The sequence below is a fragment of the Anomalospiza imberbis genome, chromosome 8 (assembly GCF_031753505.1).
Source record: "Anomalospiza imberbis isolate Cuckoo-Finch-1a 21T00152 chromosome 8, ASM3175350v1, whole genome shotgun sequence".
Taxonomy (NCBI): domain Eukaryota; kingdom Metazoa; phylum Chordata; class Aves; order Passeriformes; family Viduidae; genus Anomalospiza; species Anomalospiza imberbis.
The window spans coordinates 23,597,078-23,617,163 of NC_089688.1; the positions used below are offsets into that span (position 1 = coordinate 23,597,078).

Genomic DNA, 20,086 nt, shown 5'->3' on the forward strand with positions numbered 1-20,086 from the left:
TATGCCTACCAGTAGCATCTACCACAGGATGACAAGAACATCCCTGAGGCCCTGAGAGGTTTCTGTATTCTGAAGTTCACCCTGTGTGTCCAGTTCCAAGTCTGAATTCAGTGCTATTTTGAATAATATCTCATTACAGTAAAGTACTGTGAAATTGAAAACTAGAATCTAGGCACACCGGCCATGAGATGCAGCTGTGGGGATTAGGAATCAGAGCATGAAATGGAGTGTCCTACTGCCAGCAACCTACTTACTAACAATTTCTTCCCCAGTCATCCTCTGGGATGAAGCTAATTCCTGGAACCTTCTGCTTAGCCTCTGCTCCCTCTGCAGCACCAGCTTCGCGCCCATCCCTGCCTCACCACTTCTGGCCTCGACCTGTGTTTCCTGGGCAGCTGATTGCCTCCCTCCCCTGCTGACAGCACACACCTCACTCTAATGCAAAATGGCTCTGATCACTACATGAACACTCTGGGCTCTCCAAGGGCCCACAAAACCCAGCTCTGACCTACTCAGCAACAGCATGTGCAGCACCAAAAATTCAGCTTCAAGCCTTCAAGCTCTGCTGTGCATCCCATCCATTAGCAGTGCCTGGGGAGCACTGCAGAGACCTTTCTCATGATTAGATAAAAGCTTTTCCTTCTAAATCATTGTACAGAAGGAAACAAGGGTCTGAAAGAGTGAATTCCATGCAGATTAGAGGCCAGGCACATCCTCTCTGCTGGTTATTTATGTATTTTTATTTTACACTAAAAAATGCAAGGTTTTGTTGTAGGAAGTAAGTCAAGTAAGTTTCTTAATTTATTTATTGTGGTAACACTACCAAGATCCTTTTCTCAGTAAAGACAGAGAAAAGCTCTAATTTTTCACAAGAAGAAACATTTTTTTAAACAGTGTTGAGAAAATCTTAGAGCCCTATGTGCACCAAAGCAAATCTGGCGTGGTGATGAGAAGGAAGAGATTTTTTGCATACCTCTCTGCCTCCACTACCACAGAGTCTGCAGGTCATATCATGCCCAACAGGTCCTTGAACTGCTCTAACCAGCAGTGGAACAGTCCAAAATGAAAACATAACAACCTGCCCCTCATCCCTCCTTTGCCTGCCTTGAGGGTCTCCAAAGGGTGAGCAAGGAGGCTGTGAGAGGAGCCAACCTCTGTGTAGCATCCCATGAACTCTCCCACCTCGGTCAATTCCCAAGTCCTCGGCCCTGGCAATAGCAGTAACTACTTACCATAGAGTCAGTCTTCCTGAGGGGAAAAACAGACTCCCAAATGGACCTCAGTGTCAACTTCCCTGGTTTCTCCTTTCCCTGTCCCTCACTGGATTGGTATCCCTTTCCTTGGAGACCAAACCCCCCTGCCCTGCCCTTAGCAGCGCCGCCCACCCCTTCCCCTTCTTAAGCTGCCTTCTCCACGTGCTCATCCTCTTTTTTACCTTGCTGGGTTCCCTTCAGCCACATGCGATATCCTTCGCTGGAATAAAACCCTGCAAAAAGAGCCTTTCTTGCCTCTATTGCTGAGCCAGCTGCGGTGAGTGTTGAGTGAAGGTCTGACTGCGTTGCCTGAAGCTTAACTAAAATTGCTTTTCTACAGGGGAAGTTGGCTGGGGACAAGAAATAGGCAGCAGCACCCACCACTCCAACACCCACATTTTTACCTCTGGAGCACAGGGCAGAGGACACACGCAGATGAGACACACCATGCATGCCACAACTGTGACTGTGCCTCACCACCAGCTCCAAAGAAAGTCCTTCTCCCAAAGAGGACTCGAAAACAGCTGCAACAATGACAACAGAGCTCCAAATATGTCTCCAGGTGCAGTTCTAGTCAATGCTTAAAGTCAGGAACATTTCAGAAGGAAAACTGCAGTTAATGCTGGGAACAGATCCTACATGAAAGACCTCAAGAGCATCCAATTGCTAATGCAACCATGGCCATGTTGTCTTCACAGCTGAGCACCCAGGAACTCCAGTGGATCTCTCTCCTCTGAAGTAGGGACAAGACACCACAGCATTTCACATGAGGAAAGTTGAGCAAAGAACTCATGGCTGAAAGTCACGAAGAGTGGAGGCTGGGGTTTAACTTCTCCATCCCTCAAACACTCACACTCAGTAGTGCTGACCTTCATCCTATGACATAGTGCGAGTTTAAAAATACATCGCTCCTCTTGAAAGTGTGTCACAGCTCTTAGAAGCATGAAAATCAGGTTGTGGGTAGGAGTAACTCCACAGTATATCTGCACTGTGTGTACATATATCTATATATATATATCTATATATACACACTTTTGAGCAACAGTCTTTAAAATTCCACTTTGCAGAAAGCAGACTTTTAGCACTTCAGGAGTTGAATGCACTGTTATTATCAGAGGCTAGAAGCAGAACTGTTTTAAGAGGCAGGAGTCCTTTTCTATTAATTTTTTAGGAAACACACTTTTTTCACAGCTCAGCTTTTCTAAAAATTAATTACTTTATGCTCACTCACAGCTCTTCACTGGTAATGCCATGCCCAATTTGGAAGATATGAGCACTGAATGATTTGGCAGAGGGATATACTCCAAGGAAAAGAAACTGCTTACAATTTATGATATGCTTTGATAGCAGTGATTTAAAAATGCAAGTGTTTCATTCCAGCAAATGGTACAATAACAATCACAAGACTAATGATCTGATGCCTCATCAGAGATGTTCACAGGTCAGATAAAACCACCACATTATACCCGCAGGATCCAGCATTTCAAAGACAGTCCTGATTGAGTTTCTCCTGGGCTTTCCTCTCCACAAGCCAAACATTGACACTATCAACCCAAAAGCTGCCCTCACACGGAAGGTTTTTCTGCTGACACTTTCAAACCTCTGAAATACATCTGGGCTGTCACCCAGCCACGGCCACCTCAACCACCTGAGCTTTTTCCTCCATATGAAGGAGCAGTGAAAGAGAAGAAAATGTTCAGCCCACATCAGGTTTTGCCAAACAGCTGGCAAAGAATAACCTTAGAAAAACTGATACTTAAGCAACTGTGGAGGAGATTAGTCAATTTTAGAGGGGCAGAATGAGATAACCATTGCCTTCTGTTGTCTTTTGGCTGAAAACAGCCAACAGACAGCTGGATGGCCCCCGATCCTGCACTTAAACACAGTCACAGAAAAATTTGCATTTCATCATCATGTTGTATTTTTCTCTTCTTCTCACAGACCTTCCCTTGGCTTGCTCCAGGGTTTCCAAGCCTGTATCACATCCCTTCACACCTGCTGGGGTCTTTTCACATTTAATGTTGAGTAGAAACAAATACTTTTCTTATATTCCTTCATTCAATAAAAGTTGCAAATTTTTCAGAGTTCCCCCTTACTTAAAATTTTTTGCTACATATTCTGGGGAAATAAACCAGATTTTGCTCTGAGGCTGCAATTGCAGGAGCTCAGAGGTGTGTGTGGTAGCAAACAGTACTGAATCACTGCAGTGCAGATGGGCTGGTGATGCTGCTCCATGGATCAGGACACGCAGGCAGGATTTCAGCAGCGCCTGACCTTTTCAATAGTTTCCTTTGCTAAGGAAAAGAATTAATTTCTCAGAGAATCCTGTGGCACTCAGACTCCCTCATGCTGCCAGCCTGTGCTACCCTTCAAGAGGCGGCACAAGGACCATGCAGGCAGCCCTGTGTGATGTGAAGGGAATTGCTTGTTACTTAAAAAAGCCTGACACAGAAATGAAGCTCTGCTGGGACTCTCCCACCTGTCTGTGGATGGGCATGGTTAAAATTCCTCTTCCTCCTTGGGTCCTACAGAGCAGCAGCAGCAGCACTTGTTCCAGCACTTGGGGTGAACTGTGACCATACCTTGGGCTTAGGCAAATTGAGTTTCACCCTTTACATCTGAAACTTCTCTCACAAAAAGATAGAAAGACAGATGTACTGGGTGCATTCACATTTAAATATTACACTGTGATATGCTGGGTACCAGCACACATGGTCCTTCCAAGGCTCACATGATTGCAAGAACAACTTTTGATATTCATAGAATCATAGAATCATTTAGGTCAGAAAAGACGCCTAAGATCATCAAGTACAACTGTTAGCCAAGCACTGCCAAGGCATCAGTAAACCATGTCCATAAGCACCACATCTACCTGTCTTGTAAATAGCTCCATTATCCTTCCCTGGATTCAATTCAGCATCTCAATGTCTTTCTTGTAGTAAGAGGCCCAAAACTGGGCATAACACTTGAGGTGCAATTTACCAGAGCCCAGCACAGGGGGACGATCACTGGCCTGGCCCTGCTGGCCATGCTATTGCTGATAGAAGCTTTATAAAGCATTCTACAGATCAGCTTGCCAATCCAGATGGATCTTCTGATCTGCTCTAGCTTCTAGCTATGGAGTGATTTAGCAGAGTTTGCCTTACAGCATGTGGCTGGGAGAAGACTACAGATCAACGAAATTAAATGGCAGTATTAGAAGAAGTTAAACAACAAAGTTTACTGAGAAACTTATTTCAGAATGCATTAAATCCTTCCCTCCTGAGGCCCATGTCTAGACTCTCCCCCTGGTCTCATTGTGCAGTCATGCTAAGTCTGTCAAGAGATAAATGCCCAGAGACACAGTGAAGCTCATCTTCCCTTCCTTCTGCATGATGCTGAGGAACAGCTGATGCCTTGACAAACACAGGCTGCTCAGGGATGACTTCACACCCAAACTTCACCAAAGGCAGCTTTCCCCTCCTCAGTATCACACAGAACATTTGCCTTCAGATTTATCACTTCATTTCATTTTGATCCATCTGTTCCTCCTGGCTCATTTCCTGTTGTCTGGTCAATACTTCAGAACAACTTGAATCATTTGTAAAATGAAGGACAGTGAGTCAGGCCCCAGGAGCAAGGCACATGAGGAGAGGCAGGCAGAAAACAGAGCTGAGGCACAAGGTGGGCCCTGAGGTCCCCAAAGAGCAGGGGCAGAGCACAGCTCATGACATGCTGCTGCCTGATGAGACTGGGGCTTGATCACTATTTCTGCCCAAGCACTACAGCTGTGTCTGCCACCACGTTTTCAGCTGTTTGACAGCTGGTGACAAAGATGCATCCCTCCTCCTGGCACTAGATTAAATTTTCCCTGCTGTGATACACAGGCTTTTAACTATGTGTGGCCAACTCCTGCTATGACCCGATTGCTTTGAATGATATGTGGTAAATGTGCTTTATCCCTGTCCATAGCCACAGCCCCGAGTCCCTGTCATGTGTCAAGGGTACTGACCTTTGCTCTCTGCCCACTGAGTCCCAACAGGACTCATCTGGTGCCCTTTTATGCTTGATTTCAGGTTCCCTTCTTTGCCACACTGCTCCACAGCTCCTTGTCTCTGGTTAATGTGCTGTTATCACTTTGGATTAGCAGACCCAGAGCAGGGTGAAGGTAGGTGCTGACTCCAGTGAACCCTCTTAGCCTGCCTATCCTTGCTTTTCAGACCAGATATCATTTTCCAGGCATGTTATGGCTCACAACAAAGTCCTGGCAGCACCCAGCTGTCACGGGACAAGGGCTCAGACACATCATCATCTCCTGCATCCTTTTCCCTCTCCAACTGGAGTCAGCCACAATGTGGAGAGGCCCAAGCCAGCCCCATGGGGACACCAAGCTTGGGTTGAAGCCTAGACGCCAAGGCTCTGCTTTATCTCTGCCTCAGAACAGAGCACAGCAAAAAACAACTCTTGGGACACTGCAGTGACCCATTAAAATTAATGGGGTTAAATCATCCTGGTGTAAGTCACCAACTTCAAAAGGTTTACACAAGGGATGAATCTGGAGCCATTATTTTTCTTCTTTGTGCCTTTCAGAAAGATGATCTGTTTTCCAGACTGCTATGCTCAGCCAGTCTTTCTAACTAAATTAACTACCCTCTTGTCGGTCTCTCATTCCATGCTCTTGTCTAATGGCCAAGTAATTCCAACAACTGCTCACCTGCTCTGTTTTTCCCTATGCAAAACGGTTCTCATATACTTCCAACTGGCCTAATTAATTTCCCCTTTTCAGGGACAAATGAAAAAAAGACAGAAAAAGCAACCCCTTCAAACAAAGTATCATTAGAGAAACCAGGAGAGCTACATACCCTCAAGGCACATTTTTTCTCTACCCTTAGTTGGAATAGCAGGTAAAGGAGCAGGTAGAAGTGTAACACCTCTACCTCCCTTAAAACTACAATGCACAAAACCTGCCTGATGTATGTCACATATACTTTTCTGTAATAGGAAGCACTTACTGTAGCTAAGGAGGTGCAGGGGACCAACAAGACAGGCAGAGAAGCCTCACATGTAAAAGATACAAGCTCCCAGCTACTCTGTCATCTGGAAGCCAGCCTTTATCCTGAGGAGGCTCCTTCACTGCCAGTGCAGATGGCCTTCAACTCTTTCAGCAAAGAGCTCAGTAACCTTAAAAAGCATAAATCAAAACTGTGTAAAATTGGCAGATGATTTGATAGGAAGAAATTGCCTTTTGGGGACTGCTTTATGTCTGCCAAATTCACCCAGACGCAGAACCACATATGGATTTTTAACCTATGCAGGTTTCAGTGGTGATTACAGTAGTGATTGTGGTATGAACCATGCTAGACATATTATTTTGGGAGAGCTGATGCATTAGAAGTAGACAATGAAAAGCTCAGAGTGTATTTGGTCCGTGACTTAACCCACCTTCATAAGTTCCCAGGTATTCAGCTCTGCGGATTTTGGCACAGGAAAAGTGGACTCGAAACTCAGCTCCTGAACTCGTTTCAAACTTTGCTGAAAGTCCGGAGGTGTTTGGATCTGGAATATTGGCTAGTAGCTCCCAAAAGAGGCTGCTAATTTCTCAGGGTGAGGCAGCAGAGGATGGAAGGAACTAGTGTTATTTCACTTTGCTCTGAACGCGCGGCAGCCATCTGTGCAGCCGCTAAACCACAGGGCCTTGAAGGAACTACAGAGCAGTCTGACTGTAAAGTCAGGCACTGAGAGTAGTCACTGCCGGGCTGACACAGCCTGCTGGTACTCCTCAAACCCCTGGAAGAAATGCTGCCTGACAGCTGCTTTCCATCCCCCGTGCTTTGGCCCCAGCGTGTCCCCGCGAGCGCCTTTACAGCCCTGCTTAGACATGTACCAACGATGTACGATGAGCAACGGACTAAAAACAAAAATACGGGGCGATCAGGAGCTCCACAAAGCCGCTTGTAAATCAGCGAAAAGTGGCATGTTTCCATAATGAACACTTGGTTATCGCGCTGCTCTGCTCCCGGCGAGCAGCGGGCGCGGCGAAGGGGTGCGGAGGAGCCGCGCTCCATCTGCCGGCCGCGCCCAGCATCCGCCGGGATGCTGCTCGCTCCCACGGGGGCCAGGCACCATTAATTCCTTCTTGCACGGTGGCAACACCTGTGCAAGGCACCGCCCGTGAAGCGAGACCAGCTCTGTCAGGATTTACACTGATAAAGAATAAAAGCGACAGCGCCTGTGTGAGAGGTGCTGGGCTGTGGTTGGCTCAGGGCTGTGGAGAAACCTTTCCTAGCTGGGACTGAGAAGTCGCTGCTGTCACCTCCACGAGACACAATCCGTCACCATGCACAAAGCATGCAACAAGGCACGTTGGGTTCAGTGGGTGGGAAGCAGTGTGAGAACCAAAAGGTTTGTATTCTGTTACAGGCAACACCACCTTCATTTCCCTTGCCCTGACAACTTTTTTCCAATATCCCTGGACAAGCTGGGCTCCATAACAGCAAAAGCCATCTGCCTTCCAGAAGGTCTTCAGGTGAAATGTATTTGTCTCAATATCTTTGATGATGACACGGCAAAACTTGATACCTGAAAATACAAATGTATTCAGATACATGCAGCTGGCAAGGACCTGGGATGGCGCATGCATGTATGCATGCTCATGTATTTCATGTCTGCAAAATATGTATTTCCAAAGGACAGGCTCGGTGACACTACCCAGCAGGACTTTGGGAAGTCCAAATGAGAGAGCACAGAGTCATTGTGTTACCCATCAGCCACAAGTGACCTCTGCTGGGGATTGCCTTGAGAGCTAAAAAACAGCCTAACCCATGAACAGGGAGACCAAGCAGCTCCCTTAAAGCAAATCTGCAGCAAAGAGAGGATGTGAATACAGGACTTCTCCACCTGCTTCTCCCATTCATCCCATGAGTCCTGTCACACACAGCCCTATCCAACAAGGCTCCCACTAGGCAGAGACCCTGGCCATCCAACAGCAACAGCAGGCACAGGGCACCTCAAACCTGCACCACACAACCTGTTCCTGCTAATTACATTGTGACAGCTAATGGGCTTTAAAAGCCTAATTCCAGACTTATTTTTCCTGCATCACTTTTAATATAATGGGGACAAAACAGCTCACATCATTGTTTTTGAGGTATCAGGCAATTTAATTTCTTGCTAATCTCTGAGCAGTCATAGCCCTTTTGATGTCTCATCCATGTTTTAAAAGGATGTGGCAATCCTGACAGTTTAGAAATGTGCATGTAATTATGAATGCTAATACAATTTACAGTGAAAGACTCATACTTGGATCACAAACCCAGCTCTCTTTCAACTCAAGCTCTCCTTGGAGGCTTCCAAGTAAATGGGTCAGATAGCAGTACAAAATTCCAGATAAAGAAAACTAATGCTTAAGTGATAGAAAAGACCAACAAAATTCTTCAAAAAGCCCTGACTAGGCACTGTCAGAGAGATTAAAGACAGGAGCAGCTCCCTAGCTATTAGATGTCAGGGTCAAATTTCATGTAGGGTAACTCATGGTGGAGTTACCCTGGGGATGGGAATATTTGCATCAGTGGAGAACTGCAAGTGAGTCTTACCCTGTGCTGAGTGCAGCTTCAGGATTAGTGCCTGTATCCCCTGCACAGCACATGCATGCACAGAGCCAGGGATGAAAAATGCATGATCAAGTTTATGGCAAAGCTCCCGCCGAGGATCAAAGCTGCCACCCCCAGCAACACTCACTGCCCCAGCCAGCTTCACATGCTGCCTTCTTGAATTTTCTAACAGGGGAAAGGACATCAAAAGCCTTTGAAAGGGGAAAAGCACATCTCCAAGGAACAGCACCTTAAGCAGACAGGCAGTATTGAGAATAAGGGAGGGGTTTGTCAGCACTTGACAAACACCATGGGCACAAAACCAGTCCGTTTCCCAGAAAAGAAGAAAACCTCACTTGTCCAAATCCAGCAACAATTAGCCCAGGGACATCCCATTTGAAGCTGGCACTGCCACAGCCAGGAATGCTCAGCACCTGAGAGGACACACCAATTGGTACAAATTTCATCAATTCAAGTCAGTGGACTGAGACTGGTGCCTCTTCTCAGAAGCTTTGAGGAAATTTCTCTTCCCGGACCTGGGGGACCACAGGCAGCTGGCTCAAATCAGAGCCTTGTCAGCCCATAGCTCTGCAGGCTGGGTCAGCATCTCCACTGCTGGGGGTGTTCCCAGCTTTTCCCTCCCTTCCTAGGACACTGACCACCTGTGCAGAGTAAGGAGGCACTTTGCTCAGGTGCAACCTCTCCTGTGAGGAGACATCCTATGGCCAAGGTAAGCTGCTTCCCACAAGAGCTCAGCTGGGAACTGCTCTGGGTGCTGCTGGATGGTGGGAGGACATAGGAAGGGTAGAGACCCCAGCTGTCTCAACAGCAGCTGGACACGGCTCCAAATCCAAGAGTGCTGCTGCTCAGGTTTTTCAGTTCATAATTACAAATATATTTTCCTCTTAAGACCATTTTACAAACAGTTCATGACTCTGTGGCATACAAATTGTCCAGCTCTGTGTCAGATTGTTGCTTACAATTGTAAAACATCAGAAGTTGCTTGAATAAATCAGGTTAGTGAGGTCCCAGACCCCTTTCCCACTCTCCCAGTTGTAGTCATTCTTTCCTTACTCTGTTGTTTAAATCTCTATTCTGCACAGCTCCTGCCCTTGCACAGAGTCTTCCATTTCACCCGCAAATGAAGAGTAATTTTCCTTCAGTGCAGCATTTGGAGAGCTTTGATTGGAAATTTGCCCTTGTTCCATCATTTTTCAAAAGTTTTGTGTTCCAACCTGCTCCCTGCTTCAGGTTAAATGGAGCAACATGGATAACAGTCTTAGTGCAAGGCAGGAGCAGGGCCTGGCTGACAAATTGCTGTAAGGACTGTATGTGGTCTGCAGGTACCAGTGCACTGGAGAGGGAAGGAAGGAGGGAAGGGAGGAGGGAAGGGAGGGAGGGAGGGAAAGCAGAGGACAAGCAGAAACAGTCCCTGCCATCTAGGAAAGAGCTGTGCCTGGGAAGCTGTGGAGGGAAAGACCTGCCCTGAGCTTTGCTAAGGAGCATCAGTGTGATGAGGCAGCAGTCCAACGGAGCTGCAGCAGATGTGGGGTGGGGTTTAATCCTTCCTGGGTCAAGCAAGGAGGCCAAAACCTAGATTAATGTACAGTGTGTCAGGCTGCACATGCAATGCCCTGGCAATACTATTTGGAAACAAACACCCAGATTAGGTGCTGACAACTCCCCTAACAGGATCATGCAGGAAATCTGGCCAGAAGAGCTGTCACTGACTTTCACAGCCAAAAACATGAGCAAGCCAGTGACACCTTCCATACTGAAGCCATGCCGAACGGCCTGGCACAGCCAAGGCTGGGGATGAGAAAGGTTTTCCTTTCCAAGTTGGCTCTTTAGCTTAGTGAAGCAGGAGCAAGGAGAGCCTGGTGATCTGCACAGCTTCCCAGGCGTGCAGAGATGATTCAGTCTAGTACCAAGTATTAAGAAGACAATTAGATAATCTTCAATCTCTTCCATATGCTTGCAAATGTCTGATCCAGGTGTGGTTCTGGAGTTGTTAGTATTGATGTCCAAGACTGCAGGTCTGCTTCTTTCTCATTCCCCCATCAAGTCTTAGACATAATGGTATTAAATACCAAAAAATTACTATCATACGACTGATGGAAAAAGATAGGGCTGTAACACCTAATAAGAAGCCAGGTGGAAAAGCTATTTCATATCTGTTCATAGCAATATGTCACAGCTTTCCCACTGCTGTCTAGAGGAATTTCTGCTCTCTGGGACACGAGAGCCAAGAGAGAGTCAGTTTCACCGGGTGAGCACGGCAAGGAGGTGAGGCAGAGCATATCCCTGGAGAGAGCAGAACACACACACCACCACGTCCAAAATCCAAGCAAACCAAATGCATTTTTTTCCAGCTCAGCTAGTGTTTTTTTGCTGCACAATAAATGCATGTAAAGTATCATCTCCCCACGATGTGGCAGTAGCTGCTTGCAGAGCCCATAACTCAGCGCCTTCCCATATCTGACCCTTTCCATCTAGTGGAGCTGTTTTTACTGGATGCTACAAGCTGTGCAACAAATACGGCTTTGCAAGAGGGTTAGAGAGTTCTGCAAAAAACAGCAACACAAATCTTAACAATTTTATCATCAGACAGAGGGATAGTGAACCATGGCCATGTTAGAAGGACTGTACACATCTCCACATACATACACATGTACACGAGAGCAAAATATTATTTCCTGCATCAAACAGCTCTTGACATATAAAGAACTTTTGGCTAAGCTTTGTGTGAAAAACCTGCCAGAAATCCCTGCCCTCGGGGGCAATGTTGAACACAGAGCATTTTGTGGACAGGGGATAGATGTGCCTGGTAATGTCCCTGGCTGCCCTCCAGCTGAGGAAGTCCCTCTCCTGGCTTTCTGGAACAGAAGGACACAGGGCAGGTGAAACCCTGCCTGCCCTGCCGGGGGCTGTTTATTGTACCAGCTATTGCTGGTAAGAGATATCAGACTGAAGTGACCTCTCCCAGGTGAAGCTCTTTGTAAAACAGATGCCAGCAATGGGAGGGAGACACTGGACACCAACCCAGTTTCACAGCAGTCTCAGTGTAGTCTGCAAGAATGAAGGAGAGGACACATGGGAAGAGCTTGTGCAAGCTTGGGATAGGAAGCTGTTCCCTCTGTACTGGTCAGTCCTTCTGCTGACATAAATAAATGTCAATAAATGTTACAGACCTTGGATTCACAAGCCATTTTCAGCCAGCAAGGTTCAAAGGACCTTTGGACAATTTTTCCCTAGGCTTGGGGAGCAGTGACATGCAGGCAGCAACACCGCTGCCTTGCCCAGGTGTTGCCAGTCTCACACACTGAGGTTGCTCCTACATGCTTTACCTGTGGCACCCTGCTCCAGTTTTAGAGCTAAGGAGGCTTTTGGAAATGCATCCCTAGATCAATGACACAGGACTGTGCAGTGAAAGGACTGCTCTGCCTTCAGCAGAAACTTCCAGGCCAGCACAATTCTCTTTCCAACTGCCATGTAACCTGCTCCTCAGGCAGAGGGGGCAAAGGGACATGTGCTGGGCTGTCTCTCCCATCTCCTTCCACCTCACAGTGGAGACATGAATGAGGACTGAACTGGGTTAAGACAAAATCAGAGAAGGGCTGGCCCTACATGTTGGCCTCTGGTTTGTGGAGGAGAGCAGGGTCCTGCCCAAAAAGCTGCCATGAGCCAAAACCTGGCCAGTGTGCGGCGGCTGGAGCCCAGGCAGGACACAAAGCTGCTCTCTGTGGCACACGCAGCCTAGCACTTCACTGGTGGGCACAGGTCAGCTTTCCCCTGCAGTGCTTGCAGCAGTGGGAGCTGCTGAAATGCAGCAGTGGGAGCTGCTGAAATGCAGCAGTGCTCCCAGGCAGCCTGATGCTAACTTGCCTCTCCCTCTCATGTGGCTTAGATGGCATTTCCCTCAGCGCTGCCCAGCCCTGAGCCCTCGTCTTTCTGGGACATGCAAGTGTCTGCAGGCAGGGCTGTGTGCTGGGGTTAGGGAGGTTCCTGTGCTGGGGCTGAGCTGCAGGGTGAGCAGGGTGGGGGGCTCAGGAAAGTGGGATGGGCTCCTCTCCAGCTGCCCCCAGCAGGGCTGTTCTCCTGTGATAAGAACCATCCCTCAACTCAGCTCTGCTGCAGGAAGTTTGTTCCTGTCACCCCATTTCCCACCTCCCTCCCCTCTCTCTGCAGGCTGAGGAGGTCGTAGCCCTGGAATGTGCAGAGGAAGAAGGGACAAGAAGGGTGGCAGGCTCTCTCTGCCACCCTCTCCCTAGCCGGCCCCCCGTGCCTGTGGCAGACCCTGCAGCAATGTGCTTACAGACAGGAAAGCCTAAGAGCAGCTCTGGGGCTTTGGTTGCCTTCTGAGTACAGGCCTGCAGCAGGCTGTTTGTGGACAAACAAGCCATCCCCTTTATAAATCCTTTATTTATTCCATTGTGTTTCCCCTCCCTTCTGCTAGGGAGTTTGTCCCTGGCACTGTGCTGGGCAGTACAAACAGCTGATTCAACATCCAGCAATGGAGGGGAAGAGGTGGGAGCCCCAGAGCTGCCTGTGCTTGACACAGGACTCTGCTGGCAAAAACAACTTCTCTCCACTTCGAGAGCTCCTCTGCAAGTACATCTCCCCACAAAATGCATCCTCTGCATCCCCTGATGCTGACTCCTCTCCATGCTGAAGAGCAACACATTAATATTTCCATTCTTTCTCCTAAGGGTTACTGGGTTGAATGAGAGGAGGGAGAATGTTTCTCAGCTCCCAAGTCAGCACTTTGCAATGCCTCTGTTTCTGTGAGTTCTACACAGGCAGGTTCAAACCTTCCTCCAGGTCAAAGCAGCAGAACCCAGCAGGTGTGGCAGCAGAAGCAGGATGCACAGTGGTGCAGAGCTGAGTAATGAAGTGCCCCGCCTCATACCTCCAAAAAAATGCCTAGGGATCGATGTATCCCCAGGGTAACTCAGTGATATCAACAGCATTATCACACATGGTGTCTGCCCAGCCATGTTACACAACCCCTACGAGGCTGCTCCCTGAGCCAAACACCCCATCTGCCCTTGCAGCAAGAACCAAGAGTTTGTAGCTGGATCTTCCCCAAGATCTGGACTTTGCTGGCAACCTGTGGGGAGGTGGTTCCCAGCCTCTCTCTCTCTCATTGCAGTTTAAGGAAAGTCCTTGCAGCAGAGCACAGGGAGAACTTCAGGTGCTTGCTGGGTTTGGGAAGCCATTTGCAAGCCAGAATTATTACTTTCTATTATTATTTCCCCAATTCAACCAGCCAGGGCTAGGTGAAGCTGTTGATATTATGCAAGCCCACCACAACCAGCGTGTTAATGCTACCCATTATTTACATTTATCCTTCCCACGTTGCTGTTTGACTCAAGAGATGTCAACAGCCTCAAGGTCAAAGAGAGGAGAATGCAACAGAAAAGATTTCTTCTGTAAATGAGCTTGCACCAAATGTATTCATGTTTCACAGGTCACAGGAAAACCTCTATCCAGAGAAAAATGGTTCTAAAGGCTCTGTGAGGATCAAAAGATGCTGTTTTTCTTTGCCTTGCTTCTTTTTAGGTGTCCAAACACTAGGATATCACTCAGTGTTCCCATGCTCCTGAGGATCAAGGTCCACAGCACAAACACTTTCATACCCAAGTGGGTTGCAGCTGTGTGCTGTCACTCCTTCTCCCAGCACACAGCATCCAGCATCAGGGACCTGGCATAAGCAATTCCCTAAATGCGTTTGCAGTAGTTACCTGAGGTTTTGTTCCTATCTCAGCAGAGCCAGAAGTAACCCACATTTTAAACCTCAGCCTGAAGCAACAGAGAAGGAAGAGAAAAATATTCATTTTTTGCAGCCAGGAGCATTCTCGCTCCAGCTACAAGCACATAGTTCTCCACTTCTTTATTTTTAAACAATTTTTCCAATGGTGCAACCTTTGAGCTGACACAGTGTGGATATCTGAGTTATAGTCCTGATAAAAAATCAAATACATAAAAACCAATAAGAATAGGTTTTACAGTCAAATTCAGCTCTCCAGAGGCAAAGGACCAACTCAGATTCCCAGTGCTTCCAGTCTTCCCCCACTCTTCCCAGTCTCATCTCCATCTCCCAATGCCTCTGTGAAGCCTCCACTATTTCAGCAAAGAGCGATTATTGATGTTACATCAGCCCTAATGGCCAACCCTAGCAGGGGCCAGCATGTCTGATGCAGAAACACAAACCTGCTTCTGCCCCAAACTTGCAATTGGAATAGCCAGACAGGGCAGAGGTGAGGAAGCAGAAAGCCCAAGCTGAAGAAGGACAGTGTTGGCAGCAAGCTTGGCTGTGAGCCCCTATCTTCCTTGGGTTAGTCGGGTTAGAGGTGGAAGTGAAGTGATGGTCCTGGAAGGGCTGCCTGGAGCAGAAGGCAAACTGGCCCAGTGGAGGGAAGCCCAGAGCTGAACTGCAGGCCATTCTTTGAGAGTCCAAAGGTCTTGGCTTGGCTGTTTTACAGCTGTTAGGGCTGGCTACAGTTTGGCTGGTTTTAATCTGCAGTTTCTTCCCTCAATCCAATCAGGATGGAATGGAGTAAGGATATGAAGCAACAGGACCATGGCACGCTCCCCACGAGCTGCTGGGACTATGGCACCAGAGGTGGCCTGGGCCAGGTACCACATTCACATTGCTGGCTCTCAAACACAAGTCCTGCCCCTGCTCCCACCAGCTGGAGTCTGGCTGTCTCATGTGTGATCTCCAGGATCACAGAGGAGCTGTAGGCTTGGAGGGACAGAGAATGGATCCTCTTTGCCATCTGTCTGAAGGAGCAATGCAGCCTTGACTCTTAGGGTCTGCAGGTGATTCCTCACTTACAGCAACCCTGCTGACTTCTGCCCTGCTATGCATCCACTGATTCCTTAAAGTATTATCTCGAGTCCCACTGGCAATCTGAGCAGACCTTGCCACAGGCAGCAGCAGCAGCACTGAGGGAATACATAGGAAGTCCAGTCCTTTCTATTAGTCTTTCAGAAAGGGGAGAATTGCTGCAAGAATCCTGTACTGAATCCAAGAAATTGCAACTCTCTTCTTCTTATTTCTACCACTGCAACCTTAGATAAGTGGCATTTAGAAACCAACGGAACAGGGCTGAAGGTCCTTGCAACCTGCAAAGCTCAACCAAGAAACTCATCTCCAAATGCTGGCAATGGCTGCCCCAGCTCTAATGATCCCCTTGGAGCTCTTCTGCCTCTCAGCTAAGCACAGTAATACTGCATTACATTTATTCAGACCATATGTAATACACACAAGAGCCCATAAAAGCTTAAACAGCACAATAAACATTTGGAAAAGCACAGTGACCAGATTTACGGGTTTGGATACCTTCCAGCATGACCCACCAGAATCAGATCCTTAAGTTTTTGTGTAAGTCCAAGACATACACACAACACAAACACAAATGTGCTGTTATCCTTGGAAAAAAAGATAAACAGCCCCCAAAGCCCATCCCCAGCACTGGAACATGATGGCCTTTCACTGCGTCTGATTGGACTTTGTTTAAATCAAAGCCATAAAGAAGGTCTTGGCAAGGAGAAATAAATGTAGCACAACAAAACTTCACCCCAGAACACACTGTAAAACTGACAAAGAGGGAAAGACAAAAAGATTTAGACACTTAATTTCCACTGAAGGGGAGATGAGTCCCGCTGTAGAAAAGAGCTGCGCTTTGCCAAATTCCAAGATACTTTTGTACAAAGTTTCCTCCACAGGGATGATGTGATACCTCCTGTGCCACCTACCAGTTTGGAGGAAGGGGGTGATGGCTCAGCAGAACAGAAGACGTGTGAAATGATGACAGATCCCAGGGCGTGCAAAACATTTTTACCCAAGGAACTGCAAAAACCTTGAGCTTTGAGTACAAATGACTTTGGGATAGCGGGAGAGCAAGGCACCAGCTGGAGGGAGAAGTTTCTCTATTTACCAAACTTAAGAACAGATGAAAGAGTTCCAGTTTCCTGGCTTTTTGGGCATTTTATGGCACTGGGGTTTTTTACCTCTTTTACATTTAAACACAGTATTTTGAGTACCTACACCCCTTTGCAGTTCACAGAGATACTTCATAAGCAGGATTTAGCACAGTGATGAGCATCCAGTGTTCAAGACAGAAACCAGGAGTCCTGGAGCCATGTTTTGTGCCCTTGTCCAGGGCAGAACCCCATCCCCAGACTTAAAGCAAAAGGAAAGAGATAAAAGAACAGCACAAGATACTGCTTTTGAGAAACCTGCCTCATTTGTTATGATAAAGGAGAGCACTACAGATTAGCTGGCAATACATGGAAGGAGTTGCCCACCTCCCACGCATAATTTCCCACAAAATGCTTTTACAAGTTTAAGATGAGCTGCTACATAAAGTTATACAAAAGAAAGACTAAATCTTGATGACAGATTTACTCACATAAGGCTCAGGACGTGATGATGCCCTCGCTGTTGAAGGAGCAGCTCAGAGGCACTGCTCTGCTTTGCTCATTAAACAGCAGAAAAAGGCTGTTTGTGTTTATCTGCTGCTCTGGGAGGTGGGCTGTGCACTGAGAACAAAAGCCACATGCAAGGGCGCGTTCTCTCACCCACTGGCACAGGCACACTCAGGGACAGCTTTGCTTAGGACAAGGTCTGTCTGCAGCACCAGTGGCCATAGAGGACAGAGCAAAGGGGCTCTGGTCAGAATGCTGGAGCGTGCCAGCTGCTAGGAAGGTCACACATTTGGTGACCACAGAATTAGTGAGAAGGCACAGACTAGTAAAGGGTCCTGTGGGGGGAAAAGATGTGTTGAAGCAAGGGCCACATGGTAAATGGAGTGGGTAAATGGAGTATGTGCCAAGGGAATGTTTTAGTAGCTCCTGGGACTGGCAGTTAAAGGTCTGTGCAAGGTGGCTGTGCTCATGTTAGCCTGCAGGACAACTCGCACAAGAGGAAGGGATGGGAAGCACAGGACATACAGGGAGAGAACAAAGCCAGGGGAAGAGCAATACACTGTTGACACATCCCTCTTTCACCCCCTTGGGAAGGAAAGCTCTGCTCAAGCTCCACATCTGCCTGAGAGCTTAAACAGGCCCAGCCGAACCTCCCTGCACAAACAGGGGCTGGGGGTACCTCCAGCACAGGCTGCCATCAGCAAGGACTGCAGGAAGGGACACAAAGGACAAACAGTGGAGCAGGCAGCTGAAGCAGAGAGCAGAGGACACCAAGGGACACCAAGGGCTGGTTCTGGACAAGGACTTGTAGATGGAATAATCACAGTGAGCCAAGCATGCAGCCCTACACAGACTGATTTCAAACAAAGTGTAGGCTCCTGAGCAGTTTATCTTCTACAGCAGACTGTGCTCCCAGTTCTTACAGAGATTTGGTTGAGAAAGAAGAGGGAGATGCAGACAACTATCAGCCCTCCTGCCTTTCTCCATGCTCACACGATCCCTTCCAGAACTGCCATGGGCATCTGGGCACAAATGTGGGTTCTTCCTCCACATCACAGCTACAGCCCACCCTGCTCTTTGTGCTGTCCTGGCATACAAAGAAGTGTGGACTGGTTGCTGCCACTTCTGCAGAGGACTTCAGATCAGGCAATTCACCACAGTTTGGGGAAGAAGACAACAGGGTGAGGTCGATCTTGAGATCAGGATCCCCCTTCACATGCTGGCAAGTAGGGGGTGAGTGTGTGGTTTTCCAGAGGACTATGAGACCAGCGGTTGAAGCAGAGAATTCAAAGGCATCCTGAAGACTAGTCCCCCTGTAACCTAGGGCAAACCAGTTCGACGTTTCTTTAGCACATTTTCTTCAAATATAGAATTTTGCAAAAATTGACATTGACGCTGACCCACTCCAGTAGATCCTGAAGTTATATATCAGCAAGTCAAACTGCTGGCATGCTAGGGGTGTTTGCAGAGGCAAATGGCAGAAAGTATGCCAAGAGTCTCAACATGAGGCTAAAATCCAGACCTTCTGGCTCCCGTTCTATCCTTGGTGACCTTTCAAAACCACTTTCATACTTTTGCTTCCCGGGTTCTAAAATAAAATCTGTATTTCACAGTCTAGCTGAGAGGGTTCATGTTTAGGCCATACCTCTAGGTGTAGAGTGAGATAAGTCTATAGAAGGGCAATGCAGTACTATTGCCATTGCTAATACTGGATGACTTACATGATGCTTTCTTTTCAGTATTATTATTAGGAACAATCCCTGGGAAGATTTTAGTACAGCTAGGGACAAAAATAATGTGTTCCCATGTGGTTTGTGCTATTTAAAGGGACATAATACCTATTCTTGAAAAGGCCAGTTTCAGAAGACAAACAACTGACATCTGTCAGCATAAAGAAATTTGGATAAATAGACTTAAAACCATTTTCCAGAAGCTTTAGCTGTGCCTGAGAGGACCCACAGTATAGCAGCAAGCGGGTGGAAGCATGCCTTGTGCAACAGAGCCCAGCCATCTCTTCTGTCAGAACACAAGCAGGGAGTAGTTTTTCTAACCAATTTTTAGAGGAGGATCTTGGCTTCAAGCCAGGAGATTGAAGGGTGAACAGAGCAGCACAGGGCTTGGTGCATAGGGAGAGTATTTTGAGCCACATTCCCACATTTCTGTTCACTGTCCCAGCTATGGTCAGGTGGGAAAAAAAGCGCTGCCATCTGTTCAGCCTGAATTGCAATTCCATATAACGGGCTGAGTTCTCTTCTGCTGAAGTATCTGGTGGTTGGACAGAACCACTGAGCTAACAACATCTGTGCCTCACAATAAACAACAGTTGGAAGCACCAAGAAACTGACAGAGAGTGGGAATTTGCCCCAGACAGCACGAGATAAAGCAAGAAAGTCTTATTCCTCCTGCATTCCTTCTGCATCCTCCACGGCCATCTGCTGGGGAAAGCAGTCTGCTGGAATCCAGGGATGCAATGATGGGCTGAGGTGAGCATGGGGCTGGAGCTGAAGAATGTGAGCAGACTGAGCAGGGGGACACAGCTGTGAGTATATGGATTTCCCAAAACGGGAACCAGGGCAGGATCACTTTTGGTTCAGACATGTCCTGACCCTTATGCAACTGCTGTGAAGCATTGATCTTGTCCTAGTCTACAACCTGGAGGTAATTTAGAGATGTCCACAAAGTAGAAAATCCCAAGCCACAGACTCTAGAGCTAGTTTGTGTGCAGTTAAATCTTTGTGTTTTGCTCTGGGACCAGCTAAAACTGCGGCAAAAACATTGGTAAAGACAGACTCAATTAGTGCTGGTGCTGCCCATACAGTTCCTGTCAGT

General features: G+C 47.5%; 1 protein-coding gene across 5 annotated transcripts in view; it reads right to left on the reverse strand.

The window, feature by feature from the left end:
- The window catches only part of SH3PXD2A (SH3 and PX domains 2A), a 238,667-nt gene that overhangs the window by 96,172 nt on the left and 122,409 nt on the right, over window positions 1-20,086 (reverse strand). The window contains exon 1 of one of the 5 annotated variants that reach the window (XM_068197989.1): window positions 17,242-17,260. The exons of the other annotated variants lie outside the window; for them this stretch is intronic. Within the exon in view, the coding sequence (XP_068054090.1) occupies window positions 17,242-17,243 (2 nt within the window). The 5' untranslated portion in view covers window positions 17,244-17,260. Of the gene's footprint in view, window positions 1-17,241; window positions 17,261-20,086 lie in introns of those variants that run through there. 5 annotated transcript variants of the gene reach the window in all.